General features: G+C 71.6%; 1 protein-coding gene across 1 annotated transcript in view; it reads left to right on the top strand.

Annotated features, from left to right (window-relative positions):
- PRR12 (proline rich 12) overlaps positions 1-17556 on the top strand; it is a 34038-nt gene that overhangs the window by 6949 nt on the left and 9533 nt on the right. The window contains 7 exon segments of the mRNA XM_064440049.1: positions 183-344; positions 1890-4062; positions 4064-5300; positions 8661-9192; positions 11194-11519; positions 12979-13095; positions 15546-15679. Of these exon segments, the coding sequence (XP_064296119.1) occupies positions 183-344; positions 1890-4062; positions 4064-5300; positions 8661-9192; positions 11194-11519; positions 12979-13095; positions 15546-15679 (4681 nt within the window).

Below are 17556 nucleotides of genomic sequence, written 5' to 3'. Positions count from 1 at the left end.
AGTGTCCCCGAGCTGCCCAGAGTGTCCCCCGGGTGTCCCCGCGCTGTCCCTGGGTGTCCCCGGGCTGCCCTTGGGGTGTCCCCCGGGTGTCCCCGGGCTGCCCTTGGGGTGTCCCCGGGCTGCCCTTGGGGTGTCCCCCGGGTGTCCCCGCGGTGTCCCCGAGCTGCCCCGCGCTGTCCCAGGGCTCTCGGGGCTCTTCGAGACGGGGCTGCACCACGCTGGCGGCGCCGCGCCCGACGCCTCCGTCATGAACCTCATCTCGGCGCTGGAGTCGCGGGCGCCGCAGCCCGGCCCCTCCGCCTCCTCCCTGCTCTCCCAGTTCCGCACCCCCTCCTGGCAGACCGGTGAGTCTGGGGGGCCCTGTGCTCACCCGGGGGGGGGCCCCAGCCTGCCCCAGAGCCTCCCCGCTTGCCCCAGGGGGCTTCTGTTTGCCCCAGGGGGGTTCCCCACATACCCCAGGGGGGTCCCCAGGTACCCCAGGGTTCCCCACATACCCCAGGGGGTTCCCCACGTACCCCAGGGGTATCCCCACATGCCCCAGGGGGTTCCCCACATACCCCAGGGGGTTCCCCACGTACCCCAGGGGTATCCCCACATGCCCCAGGGGGTTCCCCACATACCCCAGGGGGTTCCCCACGTACCCCAGGGTTCCCCACATGACCCAGGGGGTTCCCCACATACCCCAGGGGGTTCCCCACGTACCCCAGGGGGTATCCCCACATGCCCCAGGGGGTTCCCCACGTACCCCAGGGGGTTCCCCACGTACCCCAGGGGTATCCCCACGTAACCCAGGGTTCCCCACATGACCCAGGGGTATCCCCACGTACCCCGGGGCTCCCCACATGCCCCAGGGAGCTCCTCCTTGCCCCAAGGGGTTCCCCACATACCCCAGGGGTATCCTCATGTACGCCAGGGGGTTCCCCTGTACCCCAGGGGTATCCCCACATACTCCGGGGCTCCCCACTTGCCCCAGGGAGCTCCTCCTTGCCCCAGGGGGTTCCCCACATGCCCCAGGGGGTATCCCCATGTGCCGCAGGGGTATCCCCACGTACCCCGGGGCTCCCCACTTGCCCCAGGGGGTTCCCCACGTGCCCCAGGGGTATCCCCACGTACCCCGGGGCTCCCCACTTGCCCCAGGGGGTTCCCCACTTGCCCCGGGGCGTTCCCCACATGCCCCAGGGGGTATCCCCACGTGCCCCAGGGGTATCCCCACGTACCCCGGGGCTCCCCACTTGCCCCAGGGGGTATCCCCACATGCCCCAGGGGGTTCCCTACGTACCCCAGGGGTATCCCCACTTGCCCCGGGGGGTTCCCCACTTGCCCCGGGGGGTTCCCCACTTGCCCCGGGGGGTTCCCCACATGCCCCAGGGGGTATCCCCACGTGCCCCAGAGGGTTCCCCACTTGCCCCAGCGAGCTCCTCCTTGCCCCAGGGGGTATCCCCACGTGCCCCAGAGGGTTCCCCACATACCCCGGGGCTCCCCACTTGCCCCAGGGAGCTCCTCCTTGCCCCAGGGGGTTCCCCACATGCCCCAGGGGGTTCCCCGCATGCCCCAGGGGGTATCCCCACATGACCCAGGGGGTTCCCCACGTACCCCAGGGGTATCCCCGTGTACCCCAGGGGGCTCCCCACTTGCCCCAGGGCTCCCCACTTGCCCCAGGGGGTTCCCCACATGCCCCAGGGGGTTCCCCACATGCCCCAGTGGGTATGCCCACATGCCCCAGGGGTATCCCCACGTACCCCAGGGGTATCCCCACGTACCCCAGGGCTCCCCACTTGCCCCAGGGACCTCCTCCTTGCCCCAGGGCACACACCCCCCCCCCCCCCCAGGCTCTCCCCGCCATTTCCCCCCACCACCCCCAGCCCCCCGCTTTCTCTCCCCGTCCGCAGCCATGCACACGCCGGCGCCGGCCGAGCTGTTCATCTCGGGGGCTCTGCCGGGTTCGGGCACGTTCCCCTCGTCGTCGGCGCTCAGCGCCTACCAGCACCCGGCGTCGTTCAGCGGGCGCAGCTTCCCGGTCAGCTCCCCGCTCAGCCTGCCCGAGGCCGCCTTCAGCCCCGGCTCCAACGGGCTCCTCTCCCCCCACGACCCCCTGCTGCACATCAAACCCACCCAGCCCAGCGTCCCCTCCTCCCTGGGCTTCGAGCGGCTCGGCAGCGCCGTCCTGGGCTCCGGTTTGCCGGCGCAAGGTTCGGCCTATCGAGGACCGCCCAGTTCGTCCCAGTTTAACCTCCTTTCGGCTCCTTTGGCCGCTCCGGCGGAACAACCGGCTCAACTCTACAACGCTTCGGTTTTCGGCGGCGGCGGAGGCGACCGGGCCGTGCCGCGGCAAGACAGCGTCATCAAGCACTACCAGCGGCCGGCGGGCGCACAGCCGCAGCTACCGCCGGCGGCGCACAGCCTCCAGCACTACCTGAGCTGCGGCGGCACCTACCAGCAAATGCCGCACCGCGCCGCCCTCTCCTGCAGCCCTTTGGGCGAACAATCCCCCGCCAGCTCCGAGGGGTCTCAACAACCCCCTAAAAACGCCCCGGCTCCTCGTCCGGAACCGACGCAGAGTTACCGACCCATCATTCAATCGCCGGCGTACTCCGGCGGTAGCGGCGGCGCCGGAGCGACGGGCGGCGGCGGCGGCGGCGGCGGCGGCAACGGCGGCACCAAATCCAAGAGTTACTCGGCGTCGCGACAGACCCCTCGCTCCACCGCCACCCCCAAGTGCCAAAGCAGCTACACCCCCAGCACCCCCAAACCCAGCTCCGTCATCGCCAGCCAGTCGCCCGCCTATTCCCCGGGGCAACCCCAAAACCTGCTGGCCATGGGGCCGGCCCCCGGTTACGGCACCAACCCCCCGGCCCCCCAAAACCTAGGGGCCGGCGGGCAGCCCGCCGGGGGCTTCAGCGGCGGGCAGGGTGGGGAGCTGGGGGGCAAAGCCCCCAGTTACCCGGCCGGGGGGCAAGGCGGGGGGCCGGGGGGCCAGGGCGGGCAGGGGCTGCAGCCCTGCGTCAGCCAAGGGCAGACCTACTCCCCCGAGCAGCTGCAGGCGCTGCCGTACGGGGTGCAGCCCGAGGGGGGGCAGGCGGCGGCGTACGGCCCCCCGGCCCCCTCCCAGGGCTTACCCACCGCCAGCCCCTCGCTCAGCTACAGCACCGGCCACTCGCCCGCCATGCCGGCCCCCCTCCCCTACGCCGGCCTGGGGGGCTCCAGCCCCTCGCCCATCATCCGGCCCCTGCAGTCCCCCCCGGCCGCCCGGCCCCAGAGCGGGGCGTCGCCGGGCCAGTCCCAAAAATACCTGGGTTCGGTGTTATCGCCCTCCTTCATGGCACCGGGTTACGGCGGGGGGCCGGGGGGGCTGGAGCGACCCCCCGCTTTCGGCAAAGGCGGGAAGGGCGACGCGGAGCTGCTGGCGGCCGAACGGAGCGAGGACGAGGATTTCCTCATCCAGCACCTCCTGCAAGCCCCCAGCCCCCCCCGCGGGCCGGCCGAGGGGCTGGGGGCCTGCGAGGAGCGGGGGGGGGCGGGCAAAGGTTTGGGGGGTTACGGGGGGCTGGGGAAGGCGGAGGAGAGGTACCAGCTGCAGAGCGTCATCCGGCCCAATTCCAACCTGGAAGGGCCGGCGGCGCTGGAGCTGGCCCTGCTCAAGGAAAAGAAAAAACCCGAGCGAGGCAAGGAGTATCGGGGGGCCGGCGGGGGGGCCGGCGGCGGGGGCGAGGGGCTGGCGGCCACCTCGGTGGTCCACTACGGCCACCAGCCCCCCCCCCTCGATTCCTACGGGCAGGAGCTGAAGAAGCCGGCCGAGCACTTGGCCGCCGGCAAGGAGCTGGGGCAGCCCCACGCTTACCTGCCCAAGACCCCCGAGCACGGGCGGCTGGTGGCCGAGGGACCCCCCCTGGAGCCCCACGGGCTCCTCTTGGACCCCCCGCCCGAGCTGGGGCCGGTGCCGGTGGTGCCGGTGGCCGTACCGGTGCCCGGGGGGTCCCTCCTCCCCTCCGTCCTGACCCACACCCAGAGCCAGCTGCACCCCCGCGCCAAGGGGAGACCCCCCCTGGACGTCCACCTCCTGGAGCAGCAGCGGATGCCGCCCCCCCCCGCCGCCCCCTCCGCCGCCCCCCCCGGCTCCCCCGGCCCCGCCGGCCCCCCCGGCCGCCCCCTCGCCCCAGCTGCTGCTGGAAGCCCACCTGCACCAAGCCCACGTCCGTTCGCAGGGGCTGGACCCCCAGGCCCCCCCGCCGCTGCCCCCCGAACCCATGGAGGTGCTGCCGGCCCCCCAGGAGATCCAAGACTTTCTGGAGCCCCCCTTGGGGTTGGAGCCTCACCTGGGACAAGCCGGGGGGGTGCAGGGACCCCCCGGTCACCTCCTGGACCCCGAGGGGGGTCCGTCGGTGGCCCCCGCCCCGCTGGAAGCCAAGGACCAGTTTGCCGAGGGGGGGAGCCCGGCGGGGGGCAAGGGCCGCTTCGTCCCGCTGACGTCCATCTGCTTCCCCGACGCCCTGCTGCAGGACGAGGACCGCGGCTTCTTCCCCGGCATGGAGGACATGTTCGGGCCCCCCCCCGAAGACTTCCCCAAGACCACCGAGGAAGAGGAGGAGGAAGGGACGGCGGGGTTGGAAGCCCGTCCCGAGGGGCTGAAGGCTCCCCCTTACGACATGGGGCAGAGCTACCCCGCCTTCTGCCCCGCCGAGGGGGCGGCCGGCGAAGCCCCCCCGCTGGGCTTGGAGCCCCCCAAACACGAGCTGCCCTCCACCGTCAACGCCGAGCCCTTGGGCTTGATCCAGAGCACGGGCGAGGGGACCAAACCCCCGCTGGCCGCCCCCCTTTTCTGCTCCTCCAAACCCAAGAAGCTGCTCAAAACCTCTTCCTTCCACCTCCTCCGCAAGCGGGACCCCTTCCCGCCCCCCAAAAAAACCTACGCCCAGGAGTACGAGTTCGAGGACGACGAGGACAAGGCCGACGTCCCCGCCGACATCCGCCTCAACAGCCGCCGCCTGCCCGACCTCCTGCCCGACCTCATCTCCAGCTGCCGAGCCCGCCCCAGCCTCAGCCCCATGGGCGACATCGACTTCTGCCCCCACCCGGGACCCCACCCCGGACCCAAGAAACGCGGCCGCAAACCCACCAAGCCCAAACGCGAGGGACCCCCGCGCCCCCGCGGGCGCCCCCGCATCCGACCCTTGGCCGAGCCGCCCGGCCTCTTGGCCCCCGACGGCCCCAAAAAGCCCCGGGGACGAGGACGGGGACGGGGCAAGAAGGGCGGCGAGGAGGGGGCCGACGGCAACGGCCTCGAGCCCCTCAAGCCCCTCAAGGTGAGGACTCGGGGCGGAGCGGGGGGTTTGGGGGGTGCTGGGCGCTCTTGGGGTGCAGAAGTTGGGGGGGAAAAGGGGGTCCTCGGGCTTTTTGGGGGCTTCCCCTGGTCTTTTTCCCCTCCGGTGACCCCAAAACCCCACAAAGCAGGAGGCAGCAATGGCTTGGAGCCCCTCAGGGGGAAGATTGAGGGGGTTTGGGGGTGCTGTGGGGTCTTGGGGTGCAGAAACTGGAGGGGAAAATGGGGTCCTTGGGTTTTTTGGGGGCTTCCCCTGGTCTTTTTCCCCTCTGGTGACCCCAAAACCCCCAAGGCAGGAGGTAGCAACAGCTTGGAGCTCCTCAGGGGGAAGATTGAGGGGGTTTGGGGGTGCTGTGGGGTCTTAGGGCTCAGATGTTGGGGGGAAAAGGGGGTCCTTGGTCTTTTTGGGGGCTTCCCCTGGTCTTTTTCCCCTCCGGTGACCCCAAAACCCCACAAAGCAGGAGGTACCAATGGCTTGGAGCCCCTCAGGGGGAAGATTGAGGGGGTTTGGGGGTGCTGTGGGGTCTTGGGGTGCAGATGTTGGGGGGAAAAGGGGGTCCTTGGTCTTTTTGGGGGCTTCCCCTGGTCTTTTTCCCCTCTGGTGACCCCAAAACCCCACAAAGCAGGAGGTAGCAACGGCTTGGAGCCCCTCAGGGTGAAGCTTGAGGGGGTTTGGGGGTGCTGTGGGGTCTTGGGGTGCAGATGTTGGGGGGAAAAGGGGGTCCTTGGTCTTTTTGGGGGCTTCCCCTGGTCTTTTTCCCCTCTGGTGACCCCAAAACCCCCAAGGCAGGAGGTAGCAACGGCTTGGAGCCCCTCAGGGGGAAGCTTGAGGGGGTTTGGGGGTGCGGTGGGGTCTTGGGGTGCAGAAATTGGGGGGAAAAGGGGGTCTTAGGGGGGGTTTCCCCATCTTCTGAGCTTTGGTGACCCCAAACAGCTCCAAGACAGGAGGTAGCAACGGCTTGGAGCCCCTCAGGGGGAAGCTTGAGGGGGTTTGGGGGTGCTGTGGGGTCTTGGGGTGCAGAAGTTGGGGCAAAAAGGGGGTCCTTGGGCTTTTTGGGGGGTTGTTTCCATTTGCTGTTGGCCCGTTGGGGGGCACAAGTGAGTATTGGGGGGTCTAGGGGTGATGGCAGGGGACTGTTGGGGCACTGGAAGGAACTGGGGGGCACTGGTGAGTATTGGGGTGTTCTGAGGAGGTTACGGTGTGTTAACCAGGTGGCTACTGGGGCACTGGGAGCTCCTGGGGGTCCCGGGGAGATAACGGGGGGCAGTGGGAGACTCTGGGGCTCCCCGGCAGGCGCTGGGGGTCCCTGGGGGTCCCTGGGGAGATAACGGGGGGCACTGGGAGACACTGGGACCCCCCGGCAGGTGCTGGGGGTCCCTGGGGGTCCCTGGGGAGATAACGGGGGGCACTGGGAGACTCTGGGGCCCCCCAGCAGGCGCTGGGGGTCCCTGGGGGTCACTGGGAGATAACGGGGGGCACTGGGAGACTCTGGGGCCCCCTGGGGGTCACTGGGAGATAACGGGGGGCACTGGGAGCTCCTGGGGGTCCCGGGGACATAACGGGGGGCACTGGGAGACTCTGGGGCCCCCCGGCAGGCACTGGGGGTCCCTGGGAGATAACGGGGGGCACTGGGAGACTCTGGGGCCCCCTGGCAGGCGCTGGGGGTCCCTGGGGGTCACTGGGAGATAACGGGGGGCACTGGGAGACACTGGGGCCCCCCGGCAGGCGCTGGGGGTCCCTGGGGGTCACTGGGAGATAACGGGGGGCACTGGGAGCTCCTGGGGGTCCCGGGGAGATAACGGGGGGCACTGGGAGACTCTGGGGCCCCCCGGCAGGCACTGGGGGTCCCTGGGAGATAACGGGGGGCACTGGGAGACTCTGGGGCCCCCTGGCAGGCGCTGGGGGTCCCTGGGGGTCACTGGGAGATAACGGGGGGCACTGGGAGACACTGGGGCCCCCCGGCAGGCGCTGGGGGTCCCTGGGGGTCACTGGGAGATAACGGGGGGCACTGGGAGACACTGGGGCCCCCTGGGGGTCACTGGGAGATAACGGGGGGCACTGGGAGCTCCTGGGGGTCCCGGGGAGATAACGGGGGGCACTGGGAGACTCTGGGGCCCCCCGGAAGGCACTGGGGGTCCCTGGGAGATAACGGGGGGCACTGGGAGACTCTGGGGCCCCCCGGCAGGCACTGGGGGTCCCTGGGAGATAACGGGGGGCACTGGGAGACTCTGGGGCCCCCCGGCAGGCACTGGGGGTCCCTGGGAGATAACGGGGGGCACTGGGAGACTCTGGGGCCCCCTGGCAGACGCTGGGGGTCCCTGAGGGTCCCGGGGAGATAACGGGGGGCACTGGGAGACTCTGGGGCCCCCCGGCAGGCGCTGGGGGTCCCTGGGGGTCACTGGGAGACAACGGGGGGCACTGGGAGACACTGGGGCCCCCTGGGGGTCACTGGGAGATAACGGGGGGCACTGGGAGCTCCTGGGGGTCCCGGGGAGATAACGGGGGGCACTGGGAGACTCTGGGGCCCCCCGGCAGGCACTGGGGGTCCCTGGGAGATAACGGGGGGCACTGGGAGACTCTGGGGCCCCCCGGCAGGCACTGGGGGTCACTGGGAGATAACGGGGGGCACTGGGAGACTCTGGGGCCCCCCGGCAGGCACTGGGGGTCACTGGGAGATAACGGGGGGCACTGGGAGACTCTGGGGCCCCCTGGCAGGCGCTGGGGGTCCCTGAGGGTCCCGGGGAGATAACGGGGGGCACTGGGAGACACTGGGGCCCCCCGGCAGGCGCTGGGGGTCCCTGGGGGGCACTGGGAGATAACGGGGGGCACTGGGAGACTCTGGGGCCCCCTGGCAGGTGCTGCGGCCCCCTGGGGGTCACTGGGAGATAACGAGGGGCACTGGGAGACTCTGGGCCCCCCCCGGCAGGCGCTGGGGGTCCCTGGGGGTCACTGGGAGATAACGGGGGGCACTGGGAGACTCTGGGGCTCCCTGGCAGGCGCTGGGGGTCCCTGGGGGTCCCTGGGGAGATAACGGGGGGCACTGGGAGACTCTGGGGCCCCCCGGCAGGCGCTGGGGGTCCCTGGGGGTCCCGGGGAGATAACGGGGGGCACTGGGAGACACTGGGGCCCCCCGGCAGGCGCTGGGGGTCCCTGGGGGTCCCTGGGAGATAACGGGGGGCACTGGGAGACTCTGGGGCCCCCCGGCAGGCACTGGGGGTCCCTGGGAGATAACGGGGGGCACTGGGAGACTCTGGGGCCCCCCGGCAGGCGCTGGGGGTCCCGGGGACCACCCCAGGGGAGCCCCCTGACGCCCCTCCCCCCCCATTTCCCCCCTCCCCCCAGATCAAGCTGGCGGTGCCGAAGGGGGGGGAGGGCGCGGTGCCCTCGGAAGGGGGTGCCCCCCCCGCCGCAGGCGCCCCCCCGCCGGGGGCCGAGCCCCCCCTGGACAGCAGCCAGACGCGGGAGCGCATCAAGCAGAAGATCAAGGAGGTAGAGGAGAAGCAGCCGGAGATGAAGTCGGGTTTCATGGCCTCCTTCCTCGACTTCCTCAAATCCGGCAAGCGCCAGGCTTTGCCCCCCGCCGCCACCAGCCCCTCCAAGACCCCCCGCGTGCCCCCCGCCGCCCCCTTTGCCGTCGGCCCCCCGATCCTCCCGGGGGGGCTGGAGGGGGCGGAGGGCGAGGGGCTGGTGATGGCGTGTCCCAGCCCCTGCAAGCGGCTGGACGAGGAGCTGAAGCGCAACCTGGAGACGCTGCCCTCCTTCTCCTCCGACGAGGAGGACTCGGTCAGCAAGAACCAGGACCTGCAGAAGAGCATCTCCTCCGCCATCTCGGCCCTCTACGACCCCGCCGACCGCAAGGACCCCGACCCCGCCGGTGGGTGCTCGCGTCCCGTCCCCTCCCCCCGCCTGGCCCCCTTCCCCTCCCCTTCCCGGCTCGCAGGGACCGTCCTGGGGGGTGCCGAGACCTGGGAGCCCCGGGGACCCGCAGGGGGGTCGTGGGACCCGCAGGGAGCCCCGGGGACCCGCAGGGGGGTCGTGGGACCCACAGGGAGGTCGTGGGACCCGCAGGGACGTCATGGGACCCATAGGGAGGTCGTGGGACCCACAGGGAGCCCCAGGGACCCGCAGGGGGGTTGTGGGACCCGCAGGGAGGTCGTGGGACCCGCAGGGGGGTCGTGGGACCCACAGGGAGGTCGTGGGACCCACAGGGAGCCCCGGGGACCCACAGGGAGCTCCTGGGACCCGCAGGGAGGTCGTGGGACCCGCAGGAACATCCTGGGACCCACAGGGAGCCCCGGGGACCCATAGGGAGGTCGTGGGACCCACAGGGACCTCCCAGGACCCACAGGGAGCTCCTGGGACCCGCAGGGACCTCCTGGGACCCACAGGGACCTCCCGGGACCCGCAGGGAGCTCCTGAGACCCATAGGGAGGTCGTGGGACCCACAGGGAGCCCCAGGGACCCGCAGGGAGTCCCGGGGACCCACAGGGAGCTCCTGGGACCTGCAGGGAGGTCGTGGGACCCGCAGGGAGGTCGTGGGACCCGCAGGAACATCCTGGGACCCACAGGGAGCCCCGGGGACCCATAGGGAGGTCGTGGGACCCACAGGGACCTCCCGGGACCCACAGGGAGCTCCTGGGACCCGCAGGGACCTCCCGGGACCCACAGGGACCTCCCGGGACCCGCAGGGAGCCCCTGGGACCTGCAGGGACCTCCTGGGACCCACAGGGACCTCCCGGGACCCGCAGGGAGGTCGTGGGACCCGCAGGGACCTCCCGGGACCCGCAGGGAGGTCGTGGGACCCACATGGATCTCCCGGGACCCACAGGGAGCTCCTGGGACCCACAGGGAGCCCCTGGGACCCACAGGGACCTCCCGGGACCCACACGGAGGTCGTGGGACCCACAGGGACCTCCCGGGACCCATAGGGAGGTCGTGGGACCCGCAGGGACCTCCCGGGACCCACAGGGAGCCCCTGGGACCCGCAGGGAGGTTGTGGAACCCACAGGGAGGCCTGGGGACCTGCAGGGACCTCCCAGGACCCATAGGGAGGTCGTGGGACCCGCAGGGACCTCCCGGGACCCACAGGGAGCCCCTGGGACCCACAGGGAGATCGTGGGACCCACAGGGACCTTCCAGGACCCACAGGGAGCTCCTGGGACCCGCAGGGACCTCCCGGGACCCACAGAGAGCGCCTGGGACCCATATAGAGTTCCTGGGACCTGCAGGGACCTCCTGGGACCCACAAGGAGCTTTTGGGACACACAGAGAGTTTCCAGTACCCATAGAGAGCCACTGGAACCCATAGAGATGTTCCGGGACCCATAGCGAGTCCCTGGGACCCACAGGGACCCCCTGGGACGCACAGAGCCCTTCCAGGACCCATAGAGAGCCCCTGAGGTCTCAGCTGAACCCATAGAGACCCCCTGGGGGGGGCTGGATTCTCCTGGGACCCTCCTGGGGCACACAGAGACCCCCATGGACCCATAGAGACCCTCCTGGGGGGGGCTGGATTCCCCTGGGACCCTCCTGGGGCACACAGAGACCCCCCAGGGACCCATAGAGACCCTCCTGGGGGAGGCTGGATTCCCCTGGGACCCTCCTGGGGCACACAGAGACCCCCGAGGGACCCATAGAGACCCCCCAGAGACCCATAGAGACCCTCCTGGGTGGGGCTGGATTCCCCTGGGACCCTGCTGGGGCACACAGAGACCCCCCCCAGACCCTTCTGGCGCACGTAAAGACCCCCAGGACCGTCCTGCGACATGCAGATCCCCCTGGGACCCCCCACACCGTTGGGGATGGGACCCTCAAGGATGACACCCCCCCCACGGGCTGTCCCCTGACCCCCTCCCCCCCCATGTTACCCCTCCAGACGTCCCCCCACCGGAGGAGAAGCCACCGAGCCCCGCGCCCTCGGAGAGCTCCCAGCCCGAACCCCCCGCCCCGGTGGCTCCGGTGGCCTCGGTGGCCCCGGCGTCCCCCCCCCCGGTGGCCAAAGCCCCCCCCGAGCCGGTGGCCCCCGCGTCCCCCGAGCGGGAGGAGCCCGAGGACTCGCGGCCGCTTCACCTGGCCAAGAAGCAGGAGACGGCGGCCGTGTGCGGCGACACCGACGAGGACGAGGCCGAGAGCGGCGGCGAGGGCATCTTCCGCGAGAGGGACGAGTTCGTCGTCCGCGTGGAGGACATCCAGGCCCTCAAGGTGGGCACTGGGAGCACGGGGAGGGGGACTGGGGGCACTGGGAGGCACTGGGAGGGGCACTGGGAGCACTGGGAGGCACTGGGAGGGGGACTGGGGGCACTGGGAGGCACGGGGAGGGGGACTGGGAGCACTGGGAGTCAGGAGGAGGCACTGGGAGGGGGACTGGGAGCACTGGGAGGCACTGGGAGGGGCACTGGGGGCACTGGGAGGCACTGGGAGGGGGACTGGGGGCACTGGGAGGCAGAGGGAGGGGCACTGGGAGCACTGGGAGTCAGGAGGAGGCACTGGGAGGGGGACTGGGAGCACTGGGAGGCACTGGGAGGGGCACTGGGAGCACTGGGAGGCACGGGGAGGGGGACTGGGGGCAGAGGGAGGGGGACTGGGAGCACTGGGAGGCACTGGGAGAGGCACTGGGAGGGGCACTGGGGGCACTGGGAGGCACGGGGAGGGGGACTGGGAGCACTGGGAGGCACTGGGAGGGGCACTGGGAGTCAGGAGGAGGCACTGGGAGGGGGAGTGGGAGCACTGGGAGGCACTGGGAGGGGGACTGGGAGCACTGGGAGTCAGGAGGAGGCACTGGGAGGGGGACTGGGGGCACTGGAAGGCACTGGGAGGGGGTCTGGGAGCACTGGGAGTCAGGAGGAGGCACTGGGAGGGGGAGTGGGAGCACTGGGAGGCACGGGGAGGGGGACTGGGGGCACTGGGAGGCACGGGGAGGGGGACTGGGAGCACTGGGAGTCAGGAGGAGGCACTGGGAGGGGGACTGGGGGCACTGGGAGGCACTGGGAGGGGGAGTGGGAGCACTGGGAGCACTGGGAGTCAGGAGGTGGCACTGGGCACTGGGAGCACTGGGGGGCACTGGGAGCACTGGGGGCACTGGGGGGGCACTGGGAGGGCACTGGGGGGGCACTGGGAGCACTGGGGGCACTGGGGGGGCACTGGGGGGCACTGGGGGCACTGGGGGGGCACTGGGGGACACTGGGAGCACGGGGGGCACTGGGGGGGCACTGGGAGGCAGGAGGAGGCACTGGGAGGCACTGGGGGGGCAGGAAGAGGAACTGGGAGCGCTGGGGGGCACTGGGAGAGACCACAAGGTGTCAGGAGGGACCAGTGGCATCACTGGTGCTTACTGGGACGCGCTGGGGGGGGCTGGGGGGGGACACGGGGCGGGGGGGTCAGCACGGCTTTGGGGGGCCGCGGGGTGGGAGTGGGGTGTGGGGGTCGGGGCCGGTTTGGGGGTGCCAGGAGGGCGCCGAGCTTCTCCGCCAGGTCTGGGGCGACCCGGGGGGGTCGTACGGGGGGGGGGGCCGGGGGGGTCGGGGCCGGTTTGGGGGTGCCAGGAGGGCGCCGAGCTTCTCCGCCAGGTCTGGGGCGACCCGGGGGGGTCGTACGGGGGGGGCCGGGGGGGTCGGGGCCGGTTTTGGGGTGCCGCCCCCCCCGTGACCCCCCCGTGCGGCAGCTGGCGCTGCAGACGGGCCGGGAGCCCCCCCCGATCTGGCGGGTGCAGAAGGCGCTGCTGCAGAAGTTCACCCCCGAGATCAAGGACGGGCAGCGGCAGTTCTGCGCCACCAGCAACGTGAGCGGGGCCCCCCCAGACCAGAGGGACCCCCCCAGACCAGAGGGACCCCCCCAGAACCTGGGACACCCCCCCAAACCAGAGGGACCCCCCCAGAACCTGGGACACCCCCCCCCAAACCAGAGAGACCCCCCCAGAACCTGGGACACCCCCCCCCAAACCAGAGGGACCCCCCCAAACCAGAGGGACCCCCCAGACCAGAGGGACCCCCACAGAACCTGGGACACCCCCCCAGACCAGAGGGACCCCCCCAGAACCTGGGAACCCCCCCCAGAACCAGAGAGACCCCCCCAGAACCAGAGGGACCCCCCCAGAACCTGGGACACCCCCCCAGAACCAGAGGGACCCCCCCAGAACCTGGGACACCCCCCCCAAACCAGAGGGACCCCCCAAACCAGAGGGACCCCCCCAGAACCTGGGACACCCCCCCAAACCAGAGGGACCCCCCCAGAACCTGGGACACCCCCCCCAAACCAGAGAGACCCCCCAAACCAGAGGGACCCCCCAAACCAGAGGGACCCCCCCCAGAACCTGGGACACCCCCCCAAACCAGAGGGAACCCCCCAGAACCTGGGACACCCCCCCAAGACCAGAGGGACCCCCCCAGAACCTGGAACACCCCCCCCAAACCGGAGGGACCCCCCCAGAACCTGGGACACCCCCCCAAACCAGAGGGACCCCCCCAGAACCTGGGACACCCCCCCAAAACAAAGGGACCTCCCCAAACCAGAGGGACCCCCCCAGACCAGAGGGACCCCCCCAAACCAGAGAGACCCCCCCAGAACCTGGAACACCCCCCCCAAACCAGAGGGACCCCCCCCGAACCTGGGACACCCCCCCAAACCAGAGGGACCCCCCCAGACCAGAGGGACCCCCCCAGAACCTGGGACGGACCCCCCAAACCAGAGGGACCCCCCCAGACCAGAGGGACCCCCCCAAACCAGAGGGACCCCCCCAAACCAGAGAGACCCCCCCAGAACCTGGAACACCCCCCCCAAACCAGAGGGACCCCCCCAAACCAGAGAGACCCCCCCCAAACCAGAGGGACCCCCCCCAAACCAGAGGGACCGCCCCAGACCCAGAGGGACCCCCCCAAACCAGAGGGACCCCCCCAGAACCAGCAGGACCCCCCCAAACCAGAGAGACCCCCCAAACCAGAGGGACCCCCCCAAACCAGAGGGACCCCCCCAGAACTAGCAGGACCCCCCCAAACCAGAGAGACCCCCCAAACCAGAGGGACCCCCCCAGAACCTGGGACACCCCCCCCAGACCAGAGGGACCCCCCAAACCAGAGGGACCCCCCGAAGCCAAGACCCCCCCAAAACCTGGGACACCCCCCCAAACCAGAGGGACCCCCCCCAAAATGGGGACCCCCCCCCCCAAAATGGGGAAAACCCCTTGGGAAGGAGAGGCTGCCACTCGGTCCTGAGACTCCCCCCCAAAGTGGGGGCCCCCCCAAATTGGTACCCCCCCACCCCAAAACTGGGGACCCCCCCAGAAATTGGGGACCCCCCTGCAGCAATGGGGAGCTGCACCCTAAAATGGGGACACCCCCCCCCCGAAAATGGGGGACCCCTCCCCAGAAATAGGGACACCCCCCCCGGAAGTGGGGACCCCCTCCCAGAATTGGGGCCTCCCCCCTGGCAATGGGGACCCCCCAAAAGGGGAAAAGCCCCCCCAAATGGGACCCCCAGGGAGATAAGGGCATCCCTTGGGGGGGGGTCTCGGGGGGGGACGGGGGGGTCCCGGGGGGGTTTGGGGTCTGGGGGGTCCCTGTGGGGGTCTCAGGGATGTTTGGGGGGGTCCCGGGGGGGTTTGGGGTCTGGGGGTTCCCTGTGGGGGTCCCAGGGATGTTTGGGGGGGTCCCGGGGGGGTTTGGGGTCTGGGGGGTCCCTGTGGGGGTCCCAGGGGGGTTTGGGGGGGTCCTGGGGGGATTTGGGGTCTGGGAGATCCCTGTGGGGGTCTCAGGGATGTTTGGGGGGGTCCCGGGGGGGTTTGGGGTCTGGGGGTTCCCTGGGGGGGTCCCAGGGGGGTTTGGGGGGGTCTCGGGGGGGGCCAGGGCGGTCCCGGGGGGGTTTGGGGTCTGGGGGGTCCCTCAGGGGTTCCCTGGGGTGTTCGGGGCGGGGGGGGCTCCTGGGTGTATTTGGGGTGGGGGTTGGGGGTCCTGGTGGGCTGCAGGGGAGGTCCTGGGGATGTTTGTGGTCTCGGGGGGGGGGGGGTGGGGGGGTGTTTCCTGGTGGGTTTGGGGGTTCGGGGGGGGCTCCCTGGGGGGTCCCTAGGGGGGGTTCTGGGGGATTCCTGGGTGTATTTGGGGGGGAGGGGGGCCGAGGGGGGGAGCGTTCTGGGGGGTATTCGGGCTTGGAGGGGTCCCAGGGGGGCCTGGGGGGTATTTGGGGGGGTGCTGGGGGTTTTGGGGTGCCCCCTGACCCCCCCCCCGTGCCCCCCCCCAGTACCTGGGGTACTTCGGGGACGCCAAGAACCGGTACCAGCGGCTCTACGTCAAGTTCCTGGAGAACGTCAACAAGAAGGATTATGTGCGGGTCTGTTCCCGCAAGCCCTGGCACCGGCCCCTCGCCGCCGTCAGGTGGGTCACGGGGGGTCACGGGGGGTCACGGGGTCACGGGGTCACGGGGGGTCACGGGGTCACGGGGGGTCACGGGGTCACGGGGGGTCACGGGGACATCGGGGACACGGGGGTGCGGGGGGTCACGGGGTCACGGGGGGTCACGGGGGGTCACGGGGTCACGGGGTCACGGGGTCACGGGGGGTCACGGGGTCACGGGGGGTCACGGGGGGTCACGGGGTCACGGGGTCACGGGGACATCGGGGACACGGGGGTGCGGGGGGACACGGGGGGCTCCGTGCGGGTCTGTTCCCGCAAGCCCTGGCACCGGCCCCTCGCCGCCGTCAGGTGGGTCACGGGGGGTCACGGGGGGTCACGGGGTCACGGGGGGTCACGGGGTCACGGGGTCACGGGGACATCGGGGACACGGGGGTGCGGGGGGACACGGGGGGCTCCGTGCGGGTCTGTTCCCGCAAGCCCTGGCACCGGCCCCTCGCCGCCGTCAGGTGGGTCACGGGGGGTCACGGGGTCACGGGGGGTCACGGGGTCACGGGGGGTCACGGGGTCACGGGGGGACACGGGGACATCGGGGACAGGGGGGCGCGGGGGACACAGGGTCACAGGGGGTCACGGGGTCACGGGGGGTCACGGGGGGTCACGGGGACATCGGGGACAGGGGGGCGCGGGGGGACACGGGGTCACAGGGGGTCACGGGGTCACGGGGGGTCACGGGGACATCGGGGACACAGGGGCGCGGGGGGTCACGGGGTCACGGGGGGTCACGGGGGGTCACGGGGACATCGGGGGGACACGGGGACATCGGCGACACGGGGTCACGGGGGGTCACGGGGTCACGGGGGGTCACGGGGGGTCACGGGGACACGGGGTCACGGGGGGTCACGGGGTCACGGGGGGTCACGGGGACACGGGGTCACGGGGGGGTCACGGGGTCACGGGGGGACACGGGGTCACGGGGGGTCACGGGGACACGGGGTCACGGGGGGACACGGGGTCACGGGGGGTCACAGGGTCACGGGGGGACACAGGGACATCGGGGACATGGGGTCACGGGGGGTCACGGGGTCACGGGGACACGGGGTCACGGGGGGTCACGGGGACACGGGGTCACGGGGGGACACGGGGTCACGGGGGGTCACAGGGTCACGGGGGGACACAGGGACATCGGGGACACGGGGTCACGGGGGGTCACGGGGTCACGGGGACACGGGGTCACGGGGGGTCACGGGGACACGGGGTCACGGGGGGACACGGGGTCACGGGGGGTCACAGGGTCACGGGGGGACACAGGGACATCGGGGACACGGGGTCACGGGGGGTCACGGGGGGTCACAGGGACACGGGGTCACGGGGGGTCATGGGGTCACGGGGAGACACGGGGACATCGGGGTCACGGGGGGTCACGGGGACACGGGGGGACCCGGGGACATCGGGGGCGCGGGGGCGCAGGGGGACATGGGGGTGCGGGGGGTGTGGGGGGACACGGGGACGTGGGGGGGACACGGGGACGTCGCAGGCCCTGGGGATATTGGGGGACAGGGGGTGACATGGGGATGTTGGGGGACACTGGTGGGGGGGGGGCGTGGGGGGTCGCTGGGGTCATGGGGTCACCGAGGACAGGGAGGGGGCTGGGGGGGTCCCCGGTGTCCCCAGGGGACATTTTGGGGTGTCCCCGTGACCTCAGGGGGGGCTGGGGGGGTCCCCAGTGTCCCATGGTGACATTTTGGGGTGTCCCCGTGACCTCGGGGGGGCTGGGGGGGTCCCCAGTGTCCCATGGGGACATTTTGGGGTGTCCCTGTGACCTCGGGGGGGGGCTGGGGGGGTCCCCAGTGTCCCATGGGGACATTTTGGGGTGTCCCCGTGACCTCAGGGGGGGCTGG

Source organism: Phalacrocorax carbo, unplaced genomic scaffold (genome assembly GCF_963921805.1).
Source record: "Phalacrocorax carbo unplaced genomic scaffold, bPhaCar2.1 SCAFFOLD_263, whole genome shotgun sequence".
Lineage (NCBI taxonomy): Eukaryota > Metazoa > Chordata > Aves > Suliformes > Phalacrocoracidae > Phalacrocorax > Phalacrocorax carbo.
The sequence above is the reverse complement of the archived record's forward strand: the minus strand, read 5'-3'. Positions and strand labels throughout refer to the sequence as shown.